This window comes from Lissotriton vulgaris, chromosome 12 (genome assembly GCF_964263255.1).
Source record: "Lissotriton vulgaris chromosome 12, aLisVul1.2, whole genome shotgun sequence".
NCBI classification, from domain to species: domain Eukaryota; kingdom Metazoa; phylum Chordata; class Amphibia; order Caudata; family Salamandridae; genus Lissotriton; species Lissotriton vulgaris.
Window position 1 is genome coordinate 519197963 of NC_141700.1, and position 24549 is coordinate 519222511.

Genomic DNA, 24549 nt, shown 5'->3' on the forward strand with positions numbered 1-24549 from the left:
ATATCACTACTCAATGCGGAATCCAAAATATTAGCTAAAGTGATCTCTAACAGGCTGCAAGCACATCTGCCCGATTTGATACACCGGGACCAGTCCGGCTTTATGCCTAATAGGAACACTGCGCTTAATCTTCGGCGTCTACATAATGCATTGGCACGTAAACATGTCCTGTCCGAGCCATCGGCTGTCCTCTCCTTAGACGCTAAAATGGCCTTTGACATGGTAGAATGGAACTACCTCTTTTGCGGTTCTACCACACCTGGGCTTTGGTCCGAGATTTTGCCCCTGTATCCGGCTCCTTTACACAGATCCGGTGGTGTAGAGACGTGTCGCACTGGGAATCACTGCCCCTCACAATGCTTGGCAAGGCTGCATTATTCAAAATGATGGCATTACCCCACTTTTTATAAGCGCTTGAGAACACGCCGTTTCCGGTACCTCAGTGATACTTTCAGCAGATATCGGCACTGGTATCTACACTTCTTTGGAGCAATAAGCCTGTACGCATTGCGCAAGCCAAACTGCACAGTGACTGATATGACGGCGGCAATGCACTACCTAACATACGACTTTACTACTGGGCAGCACATCCCAAAATCATGAACCAATGGGTACATGCCCCACACACTGACCCCGCCCACAAGGCGGATAGAGCGCAGCTGGGAACAGACAGTATGTTAGCGGCCTTATATAATAAACTACGGGCGGCGAAACTGGTAGGGGCCACAAAACACACAGTCATGATATGGCATACAGCACAGGCACATCTAGGGTGGAAGGGGACCATCACAAAACTCACACCCCTTTGGGACACGAAACAGCTAGGGTCACTTAGGAACAGCAGAGGCTTTGCACAATGGGACAACATAGGAATCTCCCTAGTTGGCGACTTATGGGATAAAGGCACGGTAATCCCTTTTGATCAGCTGCAAAGGCAATACGAGCTGGCACCTACAGAGACATTCCGTTACATACAAATTAGGCATGCACTCCTCACGGCACTACCACAGAATGCCAACATACCTGAATCCTATCCCTTGGAGGATAGGTTACTTACCTCGTAAGTTGATTAATAACCAATCGGACCCCACAACAGCCTTGAAGGAAAAATGGGCGGCTGATGTTGGCGCTATGGACGAGACGGAACGGCAAACGGCGCTTGCATCACCTAGAGAGGTGGGAATCCCGGCCCGATTGCGGCTTGTCCAGCTTAAAATCCTACATCGCACATATCTCATTCGACATACGCTTCACAAAATAGGCAGAACACAGCATCCATTTTGCCTGAGGGGTTGTGATAGTGAGGGCTCCTTTTTTCATACGATCTGGGATTGTCCTGTACTAACTGACTACTGGCGCAAGGTCCTCCGTACAGTGTCCCAGACTCCAACAGGTACATGCATTAATGTTGCTGTTTGCGATTCCTTAATTGCGAAAATTAAGGAATCGCAATTAAGGAATCGCAAACGGCAATGCATCAAAAAATCGCAATTTCTTTAGCGATTCCTTATTTTTCCTTAATTGCGATTCACAATTCGCGAATCGCAATTAAGGAATACCTTCCCATTGATTCCTATGGGCCAAAAGGCCCATAGGAATGAATGGGAAGGCAATCTCAATTTGCGATTCGCAATTAGCTAATCGCAAATTGAGATTGCGATTTCAAGGGTGCAGGGGTGTCTAAAGGACACCCTGTTGCACCCCTGAAATCAATCTATGCACATATGTTGTGCACACACATGTCCTAAGGGCATGTGTGTGCACAACATGAGTGTTTAAAAAATGCACAAAATTTCATTTTCAGATTTTTCGCAAATTACCATGCTGTCCAACCTCATGGTAATTTTTTCCTCCTAATTGCGAATTCGCAATTTTTTTAAGTGTCATGCTTTTTTGTTGATGCATCCCAAATAGTGATTTAGGAATCGCAAACGGACGAATTTTGCGATTCGCACCGTTTGCGATTCCTAAATCCTTTGATGCATGTACCTGTAAATATTTCCATATTGCCTGAACCTCGAAGAGACCTCCTAAATGTTTGGGAACCCAACGACCGAACGAGATATGGGAAAATATGGGTGACGCTCGGCATTATGGTGGCTAAACGCAATGTGGCGCAGAAATGGGGAACAGCTGATTTGCCCTCATTGGAAGCTTGGTGTAGGGACATGGACATTACCATGGTCACTGAAAGAACTGTGTATATTAATCGCAAATGCCCCCGAAAATGGACTAAAATTTGGACTGCCTGGAATACCTACAGGGGAGATATCTGTGATCCCATACCTGAGTCTGATGATGATAGCTCAGATGAAGAGTCCGATGATGAACGTTGAGACGAAATGGGTCATGTGTGAAGAGGTCTATTCTTTGATAAAGATGGGAGGGGAGGGTAATGATGATATGTTTTGCTTGGCTGACTTGCTACTCATTGTAACTCAAATATTCATAACTGCACAATGTCTTTCCGATGTCTGTTTTCATATTAATAAACAGTTTTCACAAAAAAAGACACTGGCGTTCTAGAAACTTGGAGTTATAAGTGAGGAATTTCTAGTTTCTTCTATTGCAAAAAATATCTATTTCATGATGACCCCCAGAAAGTACATCACTGTTTAAGACCCATTTGTGTTGTTCCAACAAATGGCAGCTCAGTTCATCTGGCTTTGAGTTTTGATCTCCTGAAAGGTGGAACACTGACAAATTGTTTGAGCTTCCCTTGAGAGCCCTCTTTAACTAGTGTCCCTCCCTGCTTGTTCAAGTAGGACATGGTGGACATCTTGTCTGTCTGAAGCAGGACGGGACCGGCTCCGGTTCCTTGGCAATAAAAACTTCAGAGCTGGGTGAACTGCCTGCAGTTCCAATATACTTATATAATAATCTCTTTCCATTGGAGACCCCAAGCCTTGTGATGGGAGTTCATTTATATAAGCGCCCCAAACTCTTCAGGGAGGCATCTGTCACTAATGTATGGTCTTACATTCCAGACCAGGGAAATGCATGAGGACATGGATCCCAGAAATGAGGATAGCGGGCAAACTGAAGGAGTCTGTATTACCAGTAGCTAAATACATTTCTACTGGATAGGCAGTAAGTTCTACTGAGAAAGAGATACTTTTCCTCTTCGTGTGCCTAGCACTGAAGATCCGTAGTGAATCATTTAGAACAAGGGTCTAGTTTTTTAAATTGAGATGTAGGGCAAACTAGAAGCAACAAAAGCCTGACTGATGTGCATTAGTAAGGGTAAAACATGTGTTGGGTTGCTTCTGTTCTCATTTAGACAGGACCTAGCATGGCAGTTTGGGATGGATATTTCCCATTGGAGCAGGGTCAAGACTGATTTGCATTCTGCGCGGTCCAAACTAAGGTGGTATGGAGTGCAAAATAACGATGGACTGGAATGTAGGCTCTGTGTTCTTCCCTGTGTTCGACATTAATTCAAACATCCCACCATCAATTTTTTGTATACTTCAGTCAAACTTTAAGCAAGTCAATTGTTATCAGCGGGTCCTCTAGACGTTTTGGATGTGCCAAAGTTTCATCTCCAATCATCTAAGTAAAGGATAGAAGAATACCCTATTTTACGCAGGATTGCAGGAGCAACTGCCATGACTTTTCAAAAACCTCTGAGAGTAGACTCCATTCTAAAATGTATAACCTTGTTTTGGTAATGATGTAACTTGAACTATAGAAAAGCATATGCTTGGTGAAAATGGATACAGGAAATCAGGCATCTTGCAGATCTAATGCACACATTAAATTATTTTGCTGAAGGTAGAGGAAGATTTGATGGAGAGTTACCATTTTGATTTTGTTTCTCTTGCCCCATTTGTTCAGTTCTTTGAGGTGTAAGCACTTTCTGTTCAGCATAAGAAGTAAAAGTGCTATATCTAAGCCACAACAAACATCTTTCTGAAAAAGCATGGCAGATGGCAGAAGTCACAGTGTCAGTAGTATCTTAAGTCAAACCAATAAGACTCACTATTAGAAGTAAGCATTCTTTCTTAAATGATTTCCTGAAAGTTATCTACTTTTCCCTGGGAGACAGATCTGAAGCTGATTATAAGATCCCAAAGGGGTCTGTTATAGTGATTTAAAAGGGCAGAGGAACTGGCCACTTTGTTGAGGTTTGACAAAGCTTCATGCTCAGAGATTCCTATCTTCCAGCTTTTCTTCTCAGGTGAAGCAGTAACTGCTGCTGCCTTTTACTACATATTTGCAGCTGTTACCAAACAACCAAGGAATAACGAACCACGATCTTCCTCATGAACTTAGGAAAGAAGTCTGCAGACATGAATTATTTCTCCAATCACCTCATCACTTGATGAACAGAGAAGGGTAATTTGAGTGACTCTCATAGGTTCCCGAATGCCTGGCAGGGGTGTTGGGAACCCCTTGCTTTAGTAGCTACAGCAGGAGGTGGAGTTTTTTATTGGCTTCTTCTTTCTGCAGCGCGGCAGTCAAAGGCTCATAATTAACATGAAAAGGTGAGTGAGTGAATGAATGTCTGGATGGATAATTAGGTGTGTAAGTGAAAGGGTGGATGGACAGATGGATGGTGATTGAAAGGGTGCATGGATAGATGGGTGACTGAATGAGTGAAAGGATGAATGTGTGGACAAAATGGCTGGATGAGTCAAAGAGGGTGGATGGATGGAAACAATAAAGAATGGATTGATGAATGAAAGGAAGGGTGCATGGATAGACGAAAGGTTGGATGGATGGATGAGAGAAAGGGAGAATGGATGAGAGAAAGTATGAATGAATGAGTGAGTAAAAGAATGGATGTCCAAGTGAAAGCATGGATGGAGTAACAGGGTGGATGGACAATGTGAAAGGGTGGATAGATTGATGAGTATATGATTGTTCCTGGGACATCATGAACCCACAACCTTAGCAGATACAGTGTGGGTGAAGTTCTTGATGGGTCTCTTCTGTCTGCAACTTGGCAGACAAAGGTGAGCGAGTGCTCAAATGGGTGGATGGATGCGAGTAAAAAAGTGGATGGATGTTTGAAAAGGTAATGGATGGATGGGTAGAAAGGTGGATGAATTAGTAAAGTACGAGTTACTTACCTTCGGTAACGATGTATCTGGTAGAGACTATTCTAGCCGCAGATTCCTTAACGTAGAATTATCTCCAGGCGTGAGACTGGATTCAGAATTTTTTTTTGCCACAGCATCCCTGTGCACCGAGTGGACAGCACCACGTGACTCTCCCATGATGTCGCCCGCATTCGTGACGTCAGCGAGGTTACATAAGTCCCACCCCGGCGCCCCTATGTCAGAACTTTTCCGCACCACGACGCGGAGTCATCATAAACAAAAACTGTGAGAATACTGGAACAGTGTGCGAAAAAAACAGCTAAACAGAAAGGGAAGAAACAAATGGTGAGGACCAGCAGCATCCAGAACAGTCGCAGGCATTATGGCACCAAAAGTCATGGAATGAAAGAACAGAGCACAGCTACTGCAAAGCAAGCCTGCAAACAAATACAAGAGCCTCCCCGGGGGCAGAAAGCATGTGAAAAAAAGCACAGCAGACGAAGAAGTCTGCAACCACCACCCAGAACAGAGAAGGGCACCAAGGCCGGAACAGAAGAGCAATGACATTTCATCCCCAGACAACATCAGCAGGGAGAAACAACTCCTGAAAAGAGCTAAGGCTCGAGAACCAGCCAAGGGACCTCAACCCCAAGGACTGCAAAGGAGTCAGAAGTGCAAGCAACGAAAAGAAGAAGGGCATGAGCAAACCCCACACTGGAGACAAGGGTGCAGAAGTACCCATGAAACCATCAACCAGCCACCAGAAAGGAAGGAATGGAGCAAACAGCAAGATGAGCATCCCCCTAGGGAGGGCGTAAGAAAAGGCACTCGCAGAGGACAACCACCCAGAGGCAGGCAAGTGCAGAAGATCAAAGAAGGGTCCTCGCAGAACAGGGAGGAAGGGCGGGTCGTGAAGGAATCTGCATCTAGAATCGTCTCTACCAGATACATTGTTACCGAAGGTAAGTAACTTGTACATCTGATAGAGACTACTAGCCGCAGATTCCTTAACGTAGAATAGATACCCTAGCTTACCCAAGGGGAAGGAAGGTCTGCAAGAGGACCTCCCCACCCTGGACAAAGACACGGCCCCAATAGGAGATGAGTCACAGGGACAGGGAGAATAGTCCAGTCCCCCCAAGCAGAAGAGAACCTCACCATCTTGGAAGAACACCTACCCCACAGGGGATGTGTTATGACAAGAAAGGCAGCCCAGCCTTCACCTATCAAGAGGAAGCAAGGACAAGGGGAAAGGAGCCCAGTACACCCCAAGCCCAGTGAAGGTACCAGGGTGCTCCACCAGAAGCCCCAGCGGTATAGGCAATGCAGAGGAGTAACGAGGAAGAAGAACCACCCCAAGACACCAAGGAGAAGAGGTAGAAATGAATGCAAAGCCCTCCACCGGAAAACACATACAGTCAAGAGGGCAGCCGAACGTGTCACAGTTTGAAGTCAACAACAACGGCGCTTCAGTCAATAAAGGAAGGCGTGAGAAGAAAGACGTAGTCTCACAAGGCTCCCGCAGAACAAGAAGCAGGAGAGCAAGAACCCATGCCAAAGCCCCCGGCCGCAGACCAGAAGAGCAGGCAGGCACAGCTGGCCGCTGACAAGCGAGACGAAACCGAATGTCCAGACCATGTCAGGCTCAAAACAAGGACAAGGCCAGAAAAGTCCCGAATGACCCCTAGAAGGAGACCGCTTCGGACAGAACTGATCCATGAAGAAGTGCGACCAGCCAGAAGATAAGAGGAGAAACAAGTAGGACGGACCAAGCCGTCAAAACAGGAAATTATCTCTTCTGGAACACCAGACAAAGGACCAGGCCGAACGGCGGACAAAAGGGCAAAAACACTGCAGCACAATGCTGTAGATGGCAAAGCCACGCTTAGGTAAAGACCAAGAAAATGCACCAGCGGAATACAGCGACACCAGGAAAGGCAAGGAACCCGCAAAGGGAAGTCCACACCCTCCCAGCATAAGACAGAGCTATGCAATAGCTACAAGTACCCCACTTAGGGTATGACGTGTCCCAAAGAAAGTATGGGAACCTCTTTTAGGGAAAAAACCTGCATCAAAGAACAAACCCGTAAAACCTGCAGCAGAAACTACAGAAGGCTTAGTAATCAGCCAAAAAGTATACTCTTGCCAAAAAGGGGCTGAACCAGCAGCCAACTGAAAAGAGGGGCCAACCTAGGGACCCCAAAGGCACAGCAAACCACACAGAAATTGTAACTGTCACTCCAAACACCAGATTTCAGGAGCAAGTGGGATAACGCCACCCATCAAGTTCCGGAGGACCAACAAACCAGCCTAAGGAGGAGGAGGGGGACGGAGCCCCGAAAGAAGACTCTAAATGGCGGAATCCGCATTAGTATTAAACAGAAGGGCCCCATCAAAGGGCAAGACAACCAGACGCTCCCTAATATTTTCATGAAAAACAACTTCGTGCAGCCAAGCATGGCGACAGAGAGCCACAGAAGTGGCCTTAGCACGGCCGAGAACATCGGCAACATCCAAGGCCGCACGAAGAATAAACACGGCAAACTTCCTACCCTCCAACACATGGCTACGCAGATCAGCACGGGCACCCTCATGGGAGACATGAGAAAGAAGGAACTCCACAGAGTCCCACAGGCTGGAAGTAGCCCTAGCCAACACACACAGAATGTTGAGCACCTGCAAGGCAGCACTGGAAGAAGCAAAGACGTTACGCCCCCATGAATCCAACCACCAGGCCTCCCGAGACGGAGGGAACAACACCACAGGCAAGGATGGAAAAGCCATCCGTAGAAGAGAACCTTGGGTGGAAGGAAAGGCAGACTGGGTGTGCGGAGCAGGACGGTGGCGAGGCAGGAGCGGCTGAGGCACTGAATCACCCGTGGCAGGGCGCCCCCAAGCCCCCAGAAGGGAATTGTGGAGCGATGCTTCAAAAGGAAGGAACAGCTCCCGTGTTCCAGAGCCCTGGTGGAGAACTTCTAAAAGGTTATCTGTAGGAAATGGAGAGACAGGTTCACCCATCCACAGAATACCAGCAGCCGTAGAAATAGCCTGAACAAAGGCAACACTGGCCTCTGTAGGGCGTTGCGGAGAAGAAAGTAATTTCTCCGTGGGCGATGACTGCAGACTGAGCCGTCCATCCCAAGTACAGTGGGAAGCGGCCAGTCCCAGAATAGTGGGGGATTCACAGATGAGTGAGGAACCTGAGGGGCCCCAGGGGAAGGTGGAGGGGCCGGTGGAAAAGCCAGTCGCGAGCCACGGAAAGAAGGGTCAGAGGATTTAGGCCGCGGGAATGGCGTAGAGCCTTCCCTGGAAGACGCCGGTGAAAAGGCAACAGCGCGGCACCCTGTTCCCGGGGAGGAAGACACCAACAGATGACAGACCTCCGGAGAGGAAGGACCCTCAGGAGACGAATCAAGGACACGCCGGCACGGCTCTTTGGAGTCCGCCACAGGCTCCTGTTTGACGTCGATGGGCACCGGAGTTGGCATTTGCGGCGCCGGGTCAACCTCTGCCACCACGTGCTCCCCAGAAGAATGGCACTGTGTCGACGCCAGTACGGCGAAGGAGCGGCGCCAAAAAGGCGCCAGCTCGGCCTCAGATGGGCCAGCCACCCGCGTCGAGGACTGAGAGGGACTCGGGAAACAGCCCAAGTCCCAGCCTCCACCTGCGACTCCCCCAGGGGAGGAAAGCTGCCGGCGCTAAAACGGCGCTGGCCCAGCCTCTGGCGAGGCAGCCGCCTGCTCAGAGGACAGAGGGGGACTCGGGGGCAAGCCCGGAGTCCCGGCAATGTCCTGCAACACCACAGGGAGCCCCATAGGGATTTGCGGCAAGGCAGAGACGCCAGGTGCCGAAGAGGGGAGCCCCGAAGGATTACACCCCGACAACACCACCCTCCTACGACCTGAAGCCGAAAAATTAGCGCCAGGGCCGGAGCCGTCGGCGACTCCGCGGAAGTCCCCGAACGAGGCAAGGGATTCGCGGATGTCTCAGGAGGTGGAGGAGGGGCCAAAGAAGCCTGCAGAGGCGCGGCATGGGCTGTCATTTGGGCCCTAGCCGCCCCAACGCCTGGAAACCGCGGGTAGGAAGGCTACAGGCGGGGTGCACGTTTCGAGGGAAACCGCGCCCACCACCGAAGGAGGAGAGGGCCTCGGAGAAAAGCTGATGGACCTACCAGTCGGCTAGCAACGCCCTTGGGGCTGTGGCAAGGGACGATGTCGCATGCAAACGGAACTGGCGGCTCCTTGCTTCCGAGGTAGGGGACGGATGCTGGGACAACACTGACCTGGACAAGCAGGCCGACAGCAACTTCATCCGGCGCTCCCGCCGTGACTTAGGCTTAGGGTGTTGACAGGCGTCGCAATCTGTCAAGTCGTAGTACTCGCCCAGGTACCACATGCAGATCGGGTGAGGGTCCTTCGCCGACACAGGACGTGCACAAGAGGTACACGTCTTGAAGCCCGAAGGCATTGGCACACTGTTCCACAACGCCCAAGCGTGAAAAGGAAAAGAAGGCCTGAAAACAGGCCAGGACACAATCCGAATCCGCGTTGCACGTGGAAAACAGAAAAAACTGACGTAGGTGTGCCGAGTGGGACTTATGTATCCTCGCTGACGTCACGAACACGAACAACATCAGGGGGAGTCACTTGGTGCTGTCCCCCTGGCGCGCAGGGATGCTGTGGCAAAAAATTTGCTGGATCCAGTCTTACGCCTGGGGATAATTCTACGTTAAGGAATCTGCGGCTAGTAGTCTCTATCAGATAGGGGGATAGATGGATGAGTGAAAGGGTGGATAGACGAGTGAAAGTGAGGATGGATGGAGTGAAAGCATGGAAGGTTGGAATGAAAGGGTGAATGGATGGAGTGAATGGGTGGGAGACTAAAAGGATGGATGGGTGGATGAGTAAAAGGGTGGATAGAGAGATGGATAGGTGAAATGGTGGTTAGATGGACAGATGGATGGATAGGTTTGGAGATGGATAGGTTTGGATATGGATGGGTGGGTGGCAGCCGTGGTCGGTATTAGGAGTTCCTGCAGGGAGGTGACGTGGGGAGGGGGAGGGGCAGGGTGGGGGGTAATAATGTATGGATTACGGAGTTTAACAGGTAAGTAAACATATAAATAAATAAAACTAATTTTGTTGCGTGCACTGCATCACCAAATACGATGCAGTGCGCGCAACAAAATTCGTTTTATTTATTTATATGTTTACTTACCTGTTAAACTCCGTAATCCATACAGTACTACCCCCCCACCCTGCCCCTCCCGCTCCCCACGTCACTGACCTGCAGGAACTCCTACTACCGACCGCGGCTGGTGGATGGACGTTATGGTGAAAGACTGAATGGATGACAGAATGTAAAGGTGAAATGGTAGATCAGAGCAGGTGGATGGAAGGATAAAGGATGAATGGATAGATGCTTGGATGAAAGAGACACGAGAGCTCTTCTCGGGAGGATCGTGATGACTTGCTTCATTTGCTTGGTGCTTGGTTCAGAGCTTTGGTTCAAAGTGGGATATATTTTAATGTTATGGCTACTCCCTAGAAGCCTGGCAACAAAGAAACCACTCGGTGAGATGAAGGCTTTATCTGAATGAGCTCAAAAATAACTGATGTGGTCACCTCAGGGGCCACCTTTCGAATTTTGAATTTTCTAGCAGGAGGCTTGATACACAACCTGTGGAAGTATAAGAGGTCATCTGGGAGGCTAGAGATAACTCATATCAATGATCTGAAGAGTCAGATTCTGAAGCAGACTGCTATAGAATTCTGTGCCTTCTAGGCCTGGGAGATTCTGATCCACCCCTGCACCTTCAATGATGAGACTCCATGTCGTGCTCAATCTTTCAATTTTTTTGCAAGAGCAGGTAACAGCGGATTCTTCACTACTCCTATGTCTACCTTTGTCAGTTGCAACAAAATCTTTCACGTGAAGCTGCATACAATGCAGATCCAAACTTCAGTTAATAGGAGGCTACAACCTTCACAGAGAGTATGTTTTTTTTGGAGGGCATGGTTCTACACCAACTTCAGTAGATGCCAATTCATACGCAAGTGATGGAGGCTAGCTGATCCCCTTCCATGTACTTGGAGGCGGAGACCCACCTCTAGTCGAAGAAGGAGACAGACTCTGTGTGATGGGAGCTTATTAATGGTAAAATGTTTCTCTATGTCGACTGATGGCTCAATATTAACCCTGAGTACTGAAACACCTTTAAAGGTCAGATATACCGGCATGCCTCAATGAGTGTTTCAATATCAAATAAGGACAGGTGACTACTGGAAGCATCAGTGACTTTGAAATGCTGTCTACTCACCTCCTGAAGTGGCAAAAGTAGAATCATGTGAGGAAGAGTGTATGGAAACTGGATCACCTCCCTCGGAACCTGTTGTGGTAGCTGAGGGACCCCTGCCTACTTCATCTTTCTGAACCCTAAGTGGGGTATATATTCTTGCATTGTATAACAAGAATATACATGAATTATGAATTACTTTACAAAAGTTATTTTCGCGGAGTGACCCTGCCTCAACTGCCTGTCACTTCACTCCTGATGGTAATGTCTTCCTGGGAGAATATAATAAAGCCTCTACTGCTTTCCAAATTTTACATTCCTTGCATACCATACAAACGACAAATATTCCCTTTCCACAAACATATTCAATCATTCACCAGCCTCTGAGATGACTTCCATTCCCTCGTGAATCTTGGCTGGCTACCTTGGATGTAGCCAGTCAGCCAGCCTGGATGCATTTTATCAGAACTGAGCAAGACATTTCCTACTTGCATTAGGGTGTCTGTTGTGGTCCCCCTTTTTCTCTTGCTCCATGTCAAAATTATTAGTCTTCTATCTAAATATACTGTCTTGTAACAGTCACTGGCAACACTAAATGTGTCATGGAAATAGACAAAATGTTACTCATGACTGCGGCTTTCCATGCAGTGTTATCCTATTAAATATCACACAGGACAACTTTATTTAGTGACTCTGCAGAAGCGAAAAGAAAGGAAAGTCATTATAAGTTTTCAAACATCTGAAAACTAAAGGTCCCTGAACCTAAAAGCCACATACTAGCGACACAAATACAGCACAATAACCTAATGAGTAGTGTGCTGCCCTTGATAGCAACCATGATCTAAACACAGCAACCTACAGAGAATATTTTTTTGAAAAGTCTCCGATAGTTATGTTGCACTTACCAACTAGAAGAGATCGAAAGTTTAGGTGAGACCTGTCCATGGTTACACAAGGCTCTCTAGTTTTTCCCACCAGAAGAAAAGGAACAGAAATGTTCTGTTCTGAAATAGTAAAGGTCCAAAAACATTCTGTGATGCCCAGCTGTAGTGGAATGAATTCAAATATGATCTAGGAAAATAAAGAAGAATGCAAGTGAACACAAGGACTGCCCCATTTGCATGGTGTCTGAGAATCATAATACTCCATTCTGAAACAATTATGAAGACAGCACAATTTAGGAGACAGCTGTGAGGGTTTATCATGTTGTGGGCTTGTTACTGCAAGGTGTTCAACAAATAGAAACTTCCAACTAACTCTCTTTTGTAAGGAATAGATAATTCAGCAGAAGGTACTGAATTGAAAAGCAGGCAAACAAGAGAACACCCCGTTCTTCTGTGTTTTTCCGCTTTCCTCATGACTTGTAAATGTATTGCTTTTAAACCCTATTACATTTTTACCAGCAACACCACTGTCCTCACTGCAGGTCAGTGATAATCGTGTATTCATACACTTCACAGCAACTGAAATAATAATAATAATAGTAATCGTGATAATTATTATTGGCCTGCTTTAAATAGCACCTCTTGCTGGTTTCCCACTGTTTCTAAGAATTGTACATAAGAAGTGCTACTATTATCAAATGTAATGGTACTCGATGTATTCACCTAACAAGGATGGAAGGTTGAGCTGCTCTTGACATGATTTGTGACCTGCATATCACCAAATGGTTCAGCAATTAGCTTCAACTCACTGAGTTATCCTGCTAGCTTGCAACACTTTGTGTCCGACATCCTCTTTCACACCCCTCTACTTCATCTTCCCTGGATATATTGTTCTATTCCGGTTCACCCCTAACACCTCTCTCTGCAATCTTTCTCAATAAAACTTGCTTTGCACATCATTTGAGGCAGTCTTATTGATTTTTACATTCCTGCAGGGTTTTCTTCTATACTCCCTTTCATTTTATTCTTTCCTGCAACAGCATTTTTCCATCTCACTCAAAGTCTCCTTAATTCTTGCTTCTACGAAGCTTCTCTTCAATAACACTCGCTCTCCTGAACACCATATCCTACAAACACTCATTGAATTCTTTAGACAGGGTACATAACTTTAAATGTTATTCTGTTTATAAACATTGGCAAATGGTAGGCTTTCGTGAAGTTTTCCTACTCAGATGTGTTTCAGGTGACTCAATCTTTCTCCATTACCTGTGTTTTAAAAATAATATAGAGAACCTTCAACCAACCAACAGACGAAGAAGGACCCCAACATGATAAGGACACTTAGAGGGCCAGTGCAAGGGGACTAAATGTATGCAAATGTTATACTGCAAAGTTTACATTTCAGTAGTCTTTCTGGTGCTTCGCTGCCATCTAAAAGAAAACAAAAAGACTGAAATCTTAAAGAAAAATGTAGTTACCATTGGGAATGCTCTCTCTGGTGCATACACTGTCTGACAACAGATTCCTTACCTTTAGAATATTCCCCACATGCATACTGGTTCTCCAGAAGTTTTGAAGCAGTGCTCCTGCTCGCCGGTGGGTGGTGTCAAGCTGCTCGGTGGTGGCTATGTACCAACTCCGAAGTGACGGAGTGAAGCCCCATAGAAGTGCCACCCCTGTGCACTGACAACTGTTCCATCAATATTAACCTTCTGCATCGTTGGACATGGAGCGGTGATCAATATGTTTGTACAGTGGCCAGTATTTTAACTTAGGATCTTTTTCTATACTGAAAAAGGTCCACTACAAAGAATGGGGAACTGAGATGGCAGTGAGGAATATATGGTTGAAATACCAATAGAGCGTTACTGAAGGCAAGTCATTTGTTCTTCTGCTTGATACACCTAACCACAGATTCTTCATTTCTCGAATATATAGTACAGGAGTACCTCCCCAAAGGTAGAGTGTCTGTTGAGTGGATTCAGATCAAAAAGTCTTGTATAACGTCGTAGCAAAGTGCCATTAACGCCAGGCTTGACTGTTGAGACAGAAATACTTTGTAAATGTATGCCGCACTGCCCATGTTGCTGTCTGGCAGATGTTTTAAACAGGCAAACATCACCCAATGCAGTTGTGGAGACCTTTGACCTGCTGGAGTGGTCTCACAGGACTTCAGGGAGTTGTTTTTTGGCCAGTGCATAGAAGATTTTGAAACAGTAGACTATCCACATGGACACGGTCCACTTGTACATGCCCTTTCCTTTTTTGGCCCATACAATTCCACAAAGAGTTGATCATCTCTGTGATGGTCTTCTGTGTGACCGATGTAAAGGCTTAGAGCAGACTTAAGGTCAAGTCAATGGAACGTCTCTTAGTTCAGGAGGTTAGAAACAAAAAATGCTGGCAGAGTAATCAATTAACAAATGTGGGAGGCAATCACAACATCAGTAGAAAAACCGACCTGGCACTCAGTACCCAAGTGTCCAGAAAGGTGGTGTAGGGTGATGGCACCAAAAGCACCTGTAGTTCACAGAGCACTCACTTGATGGGCTCATGTAATCACAACAAGGAAGACCGTCTTGAGAGTTAAGAGTTGTGAAGAACTGCTGTGCATTGACTCGAATGGCTTGGATATGTGGCATAACAGATGACCTGGGTGTAAATAGGGATATCAAACCTTTTATGAAACCCAGGAGGGCCGGTCCTTAAGTAACAGTGGTTGAATAGGCACACCTGAAAGACAAAAAGAGCCTATATATAACCTTTCAACACACCCACAGCAAGTTCTTGTGGGCTAAAGAAAGAACAAATTAATTTTTTTTGTAAGGGGTCAGGGTTTCAGACAGTGCACCTGGCCCCAAATTTGCCCAAGCACCCAGCGTAGAAAAAATTGCCGGAAGGGTAAGTGGCCACAAGGGTGCCATCAACCAATATGTCAGTAAGTCAAAAGGATTCAATTACTCTGTTAGATCTCTATGAATGGAGGTGTAGGTTCTGAAGATGGAGATGCAGGTCCCAGCATATTTCTGAGACAGGAGGTAATTCTGAAATGGTGGCCTGATTAGAGGGCTCAGGAAACCACATCCTTCAGGCTCAGAACGGAGGCAATCCAGATAACTTGCATCCACTCTGCCTTGATCTTACTCAATACTCGAGGCAGAAGAGGCAGCAGTGCAAACACACACAACAATCTTTCGTTTCCTTCCAGCAGGAATAAGACTCTGAGCAAATGCCTTGGGGAGAAAACTCCAGCATGCAAAAGTGATGACACTGGATGTTCTCCACAGTGGCGAATAGATCCTACTGACTGAAGATTCCCATGTGCCACCTCGGGATCGAGATGCCATTTATGTTCCAAACCCTTTGTCCACTTGACCATTCAGGGATCCTGCTTCGTGGTTGGCTATCAGGAAGGTGTCTGGCTCATCCAGTCACTTCTAAAGGTGTAGAGTCAACTGGCAAAGGATTCATGAACCCACTCTCTCGTGCTAGTTGCAGTACTACATGGTGGAAGTGTTTTTTGCGAGAATCTGAACCGTCCTCCCTTGCTGATGAATTGCAAAAAGCTTTTTAGAGTCAGACTGATCTCTGGAAACTCCAAAAGGATGGTATAGAGTTGGATGTCCGTTAAAGAGCAGAGGGTTCGGATCTCCATCTTCCCACCAAAGCACTGGTGTAACTGCCACAACTGTGAAGTCTGGAAAGAGACAGTGGACTACCACAGGTCAGGATGGGGTTCATCTGGGGCCATCTCCTCCAAGTTCTGTATAGGGTAGGTGAGGCAGCCCTGATAAACAAGTTACTTACCTTCGGTAAGGATATATCTGTAAGAGACGTATATTAGTTATAGATGCCTTACCTTAGAATTACCCCGAGGCGTCAGACTGGATCGGGAGAATTATTTCTTAGCTGATCCCCTGCGCGTAGTTTGCATTAGTCGACTCTGTGTTCGTCGTCGGCGTCCTGATCGCCAGAATGACGTCGTGGTATCTACTTAGATGGTGTCCCTGCGTGCCAAAGTCAGTTCTTTTACACGAAATTCCACACAAGAAGAACAGAGCCATGCAAGGCACTGACCACTGGTGCACAAAACTAGGGCCCTGAAAGGGAGTCCCTTACTCTAGAAGTCAGTTCACAGAATGGGGAGGATGGGCGGGGCGGTAAGGAATCTATAACTAATATATGTCTCTTACAGATATATCGTTACCGAAGGTAAGTAACTTGTTCATCTGAAAAAGACCATTAGTTAAAGATCCCTTACCTTAGAATAGATACCCCAGTAATACCAACCCCGGTGGTGGGTCTGCAAACTAAGTTCACACCAGAAAGTTCTGGAGAACTGATCGGCTAAAGAAGCCATCCCTCCAGACTTGACTATCCAGGCAGTAATGGTTAGTGAACGTGTGCAGAGATGCCCACATGGCTGCCTGACAGATATCACCAAAGGGGTCTCCACATCCCAAAGCAGTAGTGGCTGCTGTCTTCTCTGGTGGAATGGGCGCGCAGTCCTACTGGAGGCTCCTTTTTCACCAAGGAGTAACAGATCTTCATGCAAAGTACGACCCATCGAGAGATGATCAATTCTTGCACAGCCCTACCTTTCTTGGCCCCACATAGCCAACAAAGAGTTGATCCCCCACAGGGAATTGTTTTGGGCAATCCAAATAAAATGATAACACACTTTTTGTATCCAGACAGTGAAGTCTCACCTCCTTGGAAGGATGCGGGGGCGGGAAGAAGGTGGGCAAAGTGATGGTCTGTCCTATGTGGAAAGAGGTACCCACTTTGGGAAGAAAAGAAGGCTTACTTTGAAGGACAACCTTGTCCGGATGGACAGCAAGGAAAGGTGGTTTAGAAGATAGAGCCTGAAGCTCACTCACCCTCCAAGCAGAGGTTATGGCAACCAGAAAAGCAGTCTTTAAGCTCAAGAGTCTGAGTTTAGTGGCTTGAAAGGAGCACACACAAGGTAAGTTAAGACCAGATTCAAGTCCCAATGGGGCATTACGAGAGGAATAGGAGGAAAGAGGTGAGTAATGCCCTTAAGAAACATATTTACAATAGGGGACTTGAAAAGAGAAGGCTCATCAGGAAGGCGAAGAAAGGTCGAAATGACTGAAAGATAGCCTTTAAGGGGGCCCAGAGCAGAGCCCTGCTGGGCCAAAGATAGAATAAAGAGGAGAACCTCCAAAAGAGGGGCAGAAAGGGGATCCACAGCCTTTGCTGTGCACCATGCCACAAATGTGTTCCATCTACAGGCATATACCTGTTAGACCTGGCACCATTGGCGTGGGTCTCCCTTCCATTTTGTTGTTGTTGACTCATGTGTTTTTGCTGGTATTAGCTGCTCAGAGCACTGTGCCACTGCCAACCAGTGCCACAATGCAAGTGCTCCCTGTGTAAATTGCTATATTGATTGGGTTCCATGATTGGCTTATTTGGTTTACTGTCGGACCCTAGTACAGTGCACCAGGAGGGCCCAGGGCTTGTAACTCCAAATGCTGCTAGTGGGCTTGCAGCACTGGTTGTGCCACCCACAGAAGCAGCCTTGTAAAAATGTGTCTACGGTCTGCCATTGCAGAGCCTGAGTGCAGTCTGGTACTGTCATGCTGACTAGGCAAGTGCACCCACTTGCCAGTCCCTAAACCTTCCCTTAACTTCATATTAGTTACCCCTATGGTAGGCCCCAGGGCAGGGTGCATTGTAAGTATAAGGTAGGACAAGCCCTGATGTGTGTGGCATGTCATAATAGTGAATTACAGACATTTTCGTTTTCACTATTGCAAGGCTACCTGTTCTCCATAGGCCAGAATGGGCTTCTGGAATTATTGCACTCTATAATCCTAACAGACTCAGAGAGCATGGTAGAAATTCAAGTTTAGTATGCCTGAACTCAGAATAATAAAATACATCTTTTAGTAAAGTTTATTTTGATATCCTGTGTTTGCGAATACCACTTTTAGAAAGGTCTTTGCTTGCTTAACGATTTGAGCCCGCCTCTGCAAGGATGTGTATCTGCTGTCTGGTTTCTGTGAGTGACAAGGCTGGGGAATTCCAGGAGACAGGCTGGGCAGCCAGTTAGTGAATAGAGAGATTACATCCAGATGGGTGGGAGGAGTGCACCTGGACTCTGAATAGGGCTGTGCCTTTCCACCACAATGCTGGCTCCACCCCCTGGGGAGCGTCTGATGTCTCTGCCCTGCACACTGAAAAGACAAGTCAGAGTCCTGTAAACAAAGTACTCCAGAACTGGGCAAAGGCCCCCTGGCCTGAAAGAACAAAAGAATTGCAGTATAAGTATTGAGACCCTGAGCCCAAGAAATCAGATCCTGCTTAAACAAGAAGAACCTCTGCCCAACGAGAAGGAACTGGGAAAGCTGTAAGGAAGAGTACTGTCCCTGACCTGGGGGATTGGCCTGCAGTGGTAGCCTAGCTGCTGAAGGAGAGGAAAAAGACTGGAAAAGACTTTTGCTCAACTTGTGCTTTAAAGGTCTCCAAGGGCTTCTGGGTGAGCTTGCCCCCTGAACGAAGTCCCAGGACTAGTGGACTTCAACCACCTTGAGAGGAGCTGCTGAAAAACGCTGTTCTCCCCATAGCGCTGAAGCAGAGAGAAGTGTGTGCCTCGTAAGGTCGACGCGTATACTGGGAAGCCCGTGCCAAGCTGTCCGCCCTGAACAACGCGACTTTGTGGCCCCCACAAGCCGTAGCTCGCAACGTCAAGGAAGAACCCGTCAGGCCCGAACAATCAGACTTTGTGGCCCCCACGAGCCGTAGCTCGCAACGTGAAGCAAGGACCTTGCACCGCACCTCGCTTTCCACCCCCCTCCAAACCGCACTGCTCAACGCGCACCCAAAGGCTGCAGCGCGTAGACCGTCTGGGTATGTCTCGCACCACCGAGCGTACCGTCCGCTTCGCACCGCGCTCAGAGGATTACCCGAGCACCAACTTTCAAGGTACGGCTCGTACGCTGCACCGGAACTCAATCGCACCGCACAAGGCACCCCTCGCACAACACAACTTTGAAGTCTACGATCCGCACCAGGACGTCTACGAGCCGGAGATTGCACCTTAAAAGGAGGACATCGCTGCCTGCAACGCTTCTGTTTTCCCATGCAGCGTCCTTGTCGGACACAATGATCTTAGGTACTGTGAGACTTGCACTGCATTTGTGTGCGCACCGGACCGGAGCGTCCGCTGCACCTGTTTGACTCTTTCTAGGTACGTTTCATCACCAGGAGAGCCGGGCAGACAGTGCGAAGCGCACAGAACTTTCAAATACGCATTTTTAACAAGAACTCTTTTGCTAATAAGTATTGTGTATTATTTCTGACGTTATTTGGGTCTTGTGCTAAGCCTTTACATAAAATATCATTATTTTTTATACAAACCTAGCGTGGTGTCCATCTGTGGTGTGGTTCCTGAGTTACTGTGTGTGTCCACAAATGCTTAACCTATAACGCCTCTGAAAATAAGTCTTGTCTGCTCGCGCCAAGCTACCTAGAGGGTGAGCAGGGGTTATTTCAAGAGGGTGATCCCCTTATCCTGACTAGAGGAGAGGGCCCCTGCTTGTCACTAGTCCTTACCTGTGCCAACCAGAGACCCCCAAATCTAACATTGTTGCTCAGCGGTGAGGATTTAGAATTTGCATTTGTGATTCATATACGGTAATTGGTGAACACCACTTAGTGAGTGCAGACCAATAGTGTAACCATGTACTTTGTTGATTCTTGTTTTGCTGGAAATCTCAATTTTTTAAAAAGCATGCCTGGTCCAAACAGCATAGAAAGGGCAGCATCTGTAGCCTCTGAAATTGAAGATATTGAATGGGAAGAGGAGAGAATAGAGAGCTACACCAGAAATCAGCGGAAGGGCTTCTGCAAAAAGTTAAAAGTTGCCCATGCTGGATGCAAGCTCAAGGGAGAGCTACAAAAGGCGCTGAAGGCCTGGATTGAGTCAAGGAAAGACCCTGAGGATTTGGTGGAAACTGAGCAGGCTGAGGGCAACAATGGCTTTAGTAGAGGCCTGTCGCCAGAGGAATTGGCAGACAGGAAAGAAACCAGGATGCATGAGATGGAGATGGCAAAACTTCAATTGAATGGGCAGCTAGAGCTGGAAAGCAAGAAACTGGCTCTGGAAGAAAAAAGAATCCAAATGGAGCATGAAATGAAGTTGAGGGAGATGGAGCTAAATGCTAAAAGTTTGGATCTTACTCCCTCTGGTGGCAGCACACCACCAGTGCAAGTAGAATCAAGGGTGTACATACCAAAGGAAGTGGTTAAATATTTTTTTAAGAATGATGACATAGGGCAGTGGTTCAAGGCCTATGAGGTAGCCATGTCTTCCCACCGGCTCCCTTAGAGAGATCGGAGAGCAGGGTTGTGGGGACGGTTCCTGAGTGAGGGGCGGGACACACGGCTAGATTTGCCCTCAGATGTTCATAATTCTTATCCACACATGAAGGATGCTATGATGACCAGATTTGGGTTAACTCCTGAGTTGTATAGACAGAGGTTCAGGGGTTGCACAAAGATTCCTAACAGTACGTATGTTGAGTATGTAACTTTTTTCTGCAGAGCATTGGATGTTTGGGTGAAGGGTAGCAAAGTTGATGATTTTCAAGGGCTTCTTGATTTAGTTGCATGGGAGCACTTGTCCAGTAACTGTTTTCCTGAGCTACGCCAGCACCTGATTGATAGTAAGCTGACTAACCCAGGAAGCTTGCTGAGGAGGCGGACCGCTGGGTCAGTACCAGGGTCCACAAGGGTCAAGTGGGAGACTCCGCCAAGGGTGGGCAGGGTCCCCAGCAGAAGAGTGGGGGGACAAGGATAAACAGAGGGAGTTCCAAAGAAGGCCCTAAAAGTAGTCCCCAAGGGAAGCAAGGGAAAGGTTCTCAGCCTCCCCCACCCCAGAAACCGACCGTGGCTTTCTTATTGCTTACTCACATTGCTCAGGGAAGGGCGAACTAATCCCATACCTCTGTCCCCCTGTTCAAAGAGGGCCCCCAAGGTGTTACAAGTGTGGTGACCTGGGTCATTTTGCCAATGATCTCAAGTGTCGCCTGTTTGGTAAACCAGCACCCACTGGTGCTCCACCCCAGCAGATGGCTAGTGTAGCCTTTGGGGAGGAGGTGGAAGCCCAAGGTGGGTGGGGTTCCATAGAAATGTCCCTTGTCTCTTTAGGAGACTGTAAGGTGGTCCCTGAGAACCAACTGCCCAACAACACTAAGAAATAGAGGCAGTGGGTGACCATCAATGGCAAAAATGTGGGGGCTCTTAGAGATACAGGAGCCAGTGTGACCGCTGTCAAGCGTCACCTGGTGTCTAAAGAGCAGATTGTCCCACATGCATTCTGCAGAGTCGTGAACGCAGACAACACAGAGTCAGTGTCCAATGGCTCAGGTTCCCTTTGAGTGGGGGGGGGGTCTCTGGTACTCTTCAAGTAACTGTTAGACCTGCCATGCCTGTAGGCTGTTTGTTGGGGAACGATTTGGAGAGCTCACCTTGGGAGAAGGTGGAGAAGAGTACTCACCTGAGGATGGTGGGTCTGCCTGACTGGGCGTGCGTGACCACCCGGTCAATGGCAGCCAGTAGGGGTGCTCAAGAGGTCCTGGAGGCTGAGGGAGAGGCCCAGGGACCGGCCTTAGAGAGAGGACGCAGGAGGCACAGGAAACCGGCCCCTGTAGTTCCCACTGTCCAGGAGGAAGCAGACCTTGAGGGGGATGCCCTGGAACCTACAGGAGAACAGATAGCTGAACTTGGGGACCTGCCTGAGCTGACCCATTGGCAGCAGGAAGGAGGCCCCTCCAGGGAAGAATTCTGCAGAGCGCAGAAAGAATGTCCTTCTCTCGTGGGTCTGTGGCAGCAGGCTGCAGACCAGGCCAACGGTGATCAGTCTAGAACACATTTCATTTACTGGGAGAATGACCTCCTGTATTCAGAGCCTAAGGTTGCTGAGTCTGGGTCAGCCCGTGCGCTGGTGGTACCCCAGAGCTTCAGAGCCTTCCTACTGGACCTGGCTCACAATGTGCCATTGGCAGGACATTTGGGGCAGGACAAGACCTCTGAAAGGCTTGTCACCCACTTTTATTGGCCCCAAATGCGCAAGAGCTCAGACATTCATTGCAAGACCTGTCAGACTTACCAGGCAAGTTGAAAGAGTGGGAGGAAGCAGAAGGCTCCTCTCCAGCCATTCCCTGTGGTCAGTACCCCATTCCAGCGAGTAGGGATTTGTCAGGTTCGCCTTGTTCCGTTACACGGACGCGCGATGCACACAGCAGCGTCCGTGACAGCCGCCATCCTTAGCCTGCACCTTTCGACCGGCAGCGCGCGGAGCAGACAAGCGTCACCGCCGCGCTACAGACTAGACTACCCAGCAGGCCATGCGCGAAGCATGCGAAGGTCGTTCCAGGCATAAATGGCGGCCGCGATTCAGAAGCGGCGTCGGATATTTCCAGACGCTAGCAGAGGCTAGGGTACCCGGGGAGAGGCGCGAGGCTGGCGCTTGTCTCCCATTATCCAAAGGAGGAACCTTGAGCAATACTAGGAGGAACTCTATTACCGGCAAGTATGCGGAGCCTTCCGCGCTGCCTTGTTTTGCCCCAGTGCCTGCCAGCTACCTCGGGGGTTTGGACTAGCGACACTTGCTGAGCAATGTAATCCCGAGCAGGCTTATGTACCGCTAACGGGTACATAAGCGGTATCGTTAACCGAGGGGGTTTCGCAAGGAGTTGCTGAATGGTGAAGGGTATCGTTGACTTTCCTTTATGTACATAGACGACATCCTGATATATACGGATACAGTGGAAGCCCACGTCGGACATGTGTCAAATGTCCTGAAGATCCTACAGGACAAGTTGTTCTGCAAACTCTGCAAATACGACTTCCACGTCACGACGGTGGAGTTCTTAGGAGTAATTTTGAGCCCGGATGGGCAGGAGATGGCAGAGAGGAAGATCAAGGCGGTGAAGGATTGGCCTGCTCCTCAAAGCGTCAGGGATGTGCAGTGCTTTATCGGCTTCGCCAACTTCTACAGGAGGTTTATAGACAGATTCTCTGGTCTCGTTGCTCCTACACGCAGCTGCTGCGTAAGTCCCAGCCGTTCCTTTGGACCTCTGAAGCACAGGCAGCTTTCCTTGAGTTGAAGTAGGCTTTCATAACGGCTCCTATCCTGGCACACCCGGACCCGGAACAACCATACATCGTGGAGGCGGACACCTCAGCAGTGGCTCTAGGGGCCGTTTTATTACAGAGGCATGCATCAATGGGAGTCCTACACCTGGTGGCTTTCATGTCACGGAAGCTGAACGATGCGGAGAGAAACTACCACATCGCAGAGAAGGAGCTTCTGGCCATAAAAGAGGCGTTCACAGATTGGAGACACCTGTTGATGGAGGCGAGGCATGTGGTGACAGTGTTCACGGACCACCGGAACCTCCAATTCATGACCGCTGCTAGACTCCTCTCTCCCGCCAGCTGAGGTGGATGCTCTTCTTCTCTGGTTTCCATTTCATCATCACGTATAGACCGGGTGCTGAGAACAGAAAGGCGGACGCTCTTTTGCGTCAAACAGAATCGTCGACACAACCCCCCTCGACGATCGGACCCATCATCCACCCGGCCAAGGTGTTAGGGGTGATACAACCGGAATCGTTTCTACGAGGAGTACAGCGGGGTGTCCAGTCTTTTGCTTGGAAGACCTGGCTGCAATGCCACAGGGAGTGGTAGGTGAAGGATGGGATTCCCAAACACGGACGACAGCTGTTGGTTCCCACCTTGCGTCTTCGGAAACAAGCTTTTCGTTGGTGTTACGATGCACCCAGTGCTGGACATTTGGGGGTTGAAAAAACGATTGAGTATCTTACCAGGCAGTTCTGGTGGCCTTCCCTGAGAGCAGATGTTAAGGAATGGGTCAAGGCATGTGACACCTGTGCCTCCATGAAATCCGATCATCACAGTCCACAGGGACTGCTGCAACCCCTTCCAACGCCCTTGAGGACTTGGGAGAGCACTTCATTGGAATTTATCATGGGGCTACCGTTGGATCAAGGATGCACCGCGATCCTGGTGGTAGTGGACTATCTTATGAAGATGGGGCATTTCGTGGCATGTAGACAAGTGCCTTCTGCAGGACAACTGGCCAAACTACTGTTGATTCATGTGGTGAGATTGCACGGGCTTCCAAGCGTAATAGTGTCCGACAGGGGTTCACAATTCACTGCCCAGTTCTGGAAGGTGTGGTGTTCTTCCCTCCATGTCCACACCGCTCTATCCACGAGCTACCATCCTCAGATGGATGGCCAAACTGAGCGTCTCAACCAGTGCTTAAGCA

General features: G+C 48.2%; 1 protein-coding gene across 1 annotated transcript in view; it reads right to left on the reverse strand.

Annotated features, from left to right (window-relative positions):
• Nucleotides 1-24549, reverse strand: part of HYDIN (HYDIN axonemal central pair apparatus protein) — a 2950008-nt gene that overhangs the window by 474730 nt on the left and 2450729 nt on the right. The window contains exon 72 of the mRNA XM_086945295.1: nucleotides 12246-12411. Within this exon, the coding sequence (XP_086801421.1) occupies nucleotides 12246-12411 (166 nt within the window). The remainder of the gene's footprint in view (nucleotides 1-12245; nucleotides 12412-24549) is intronic.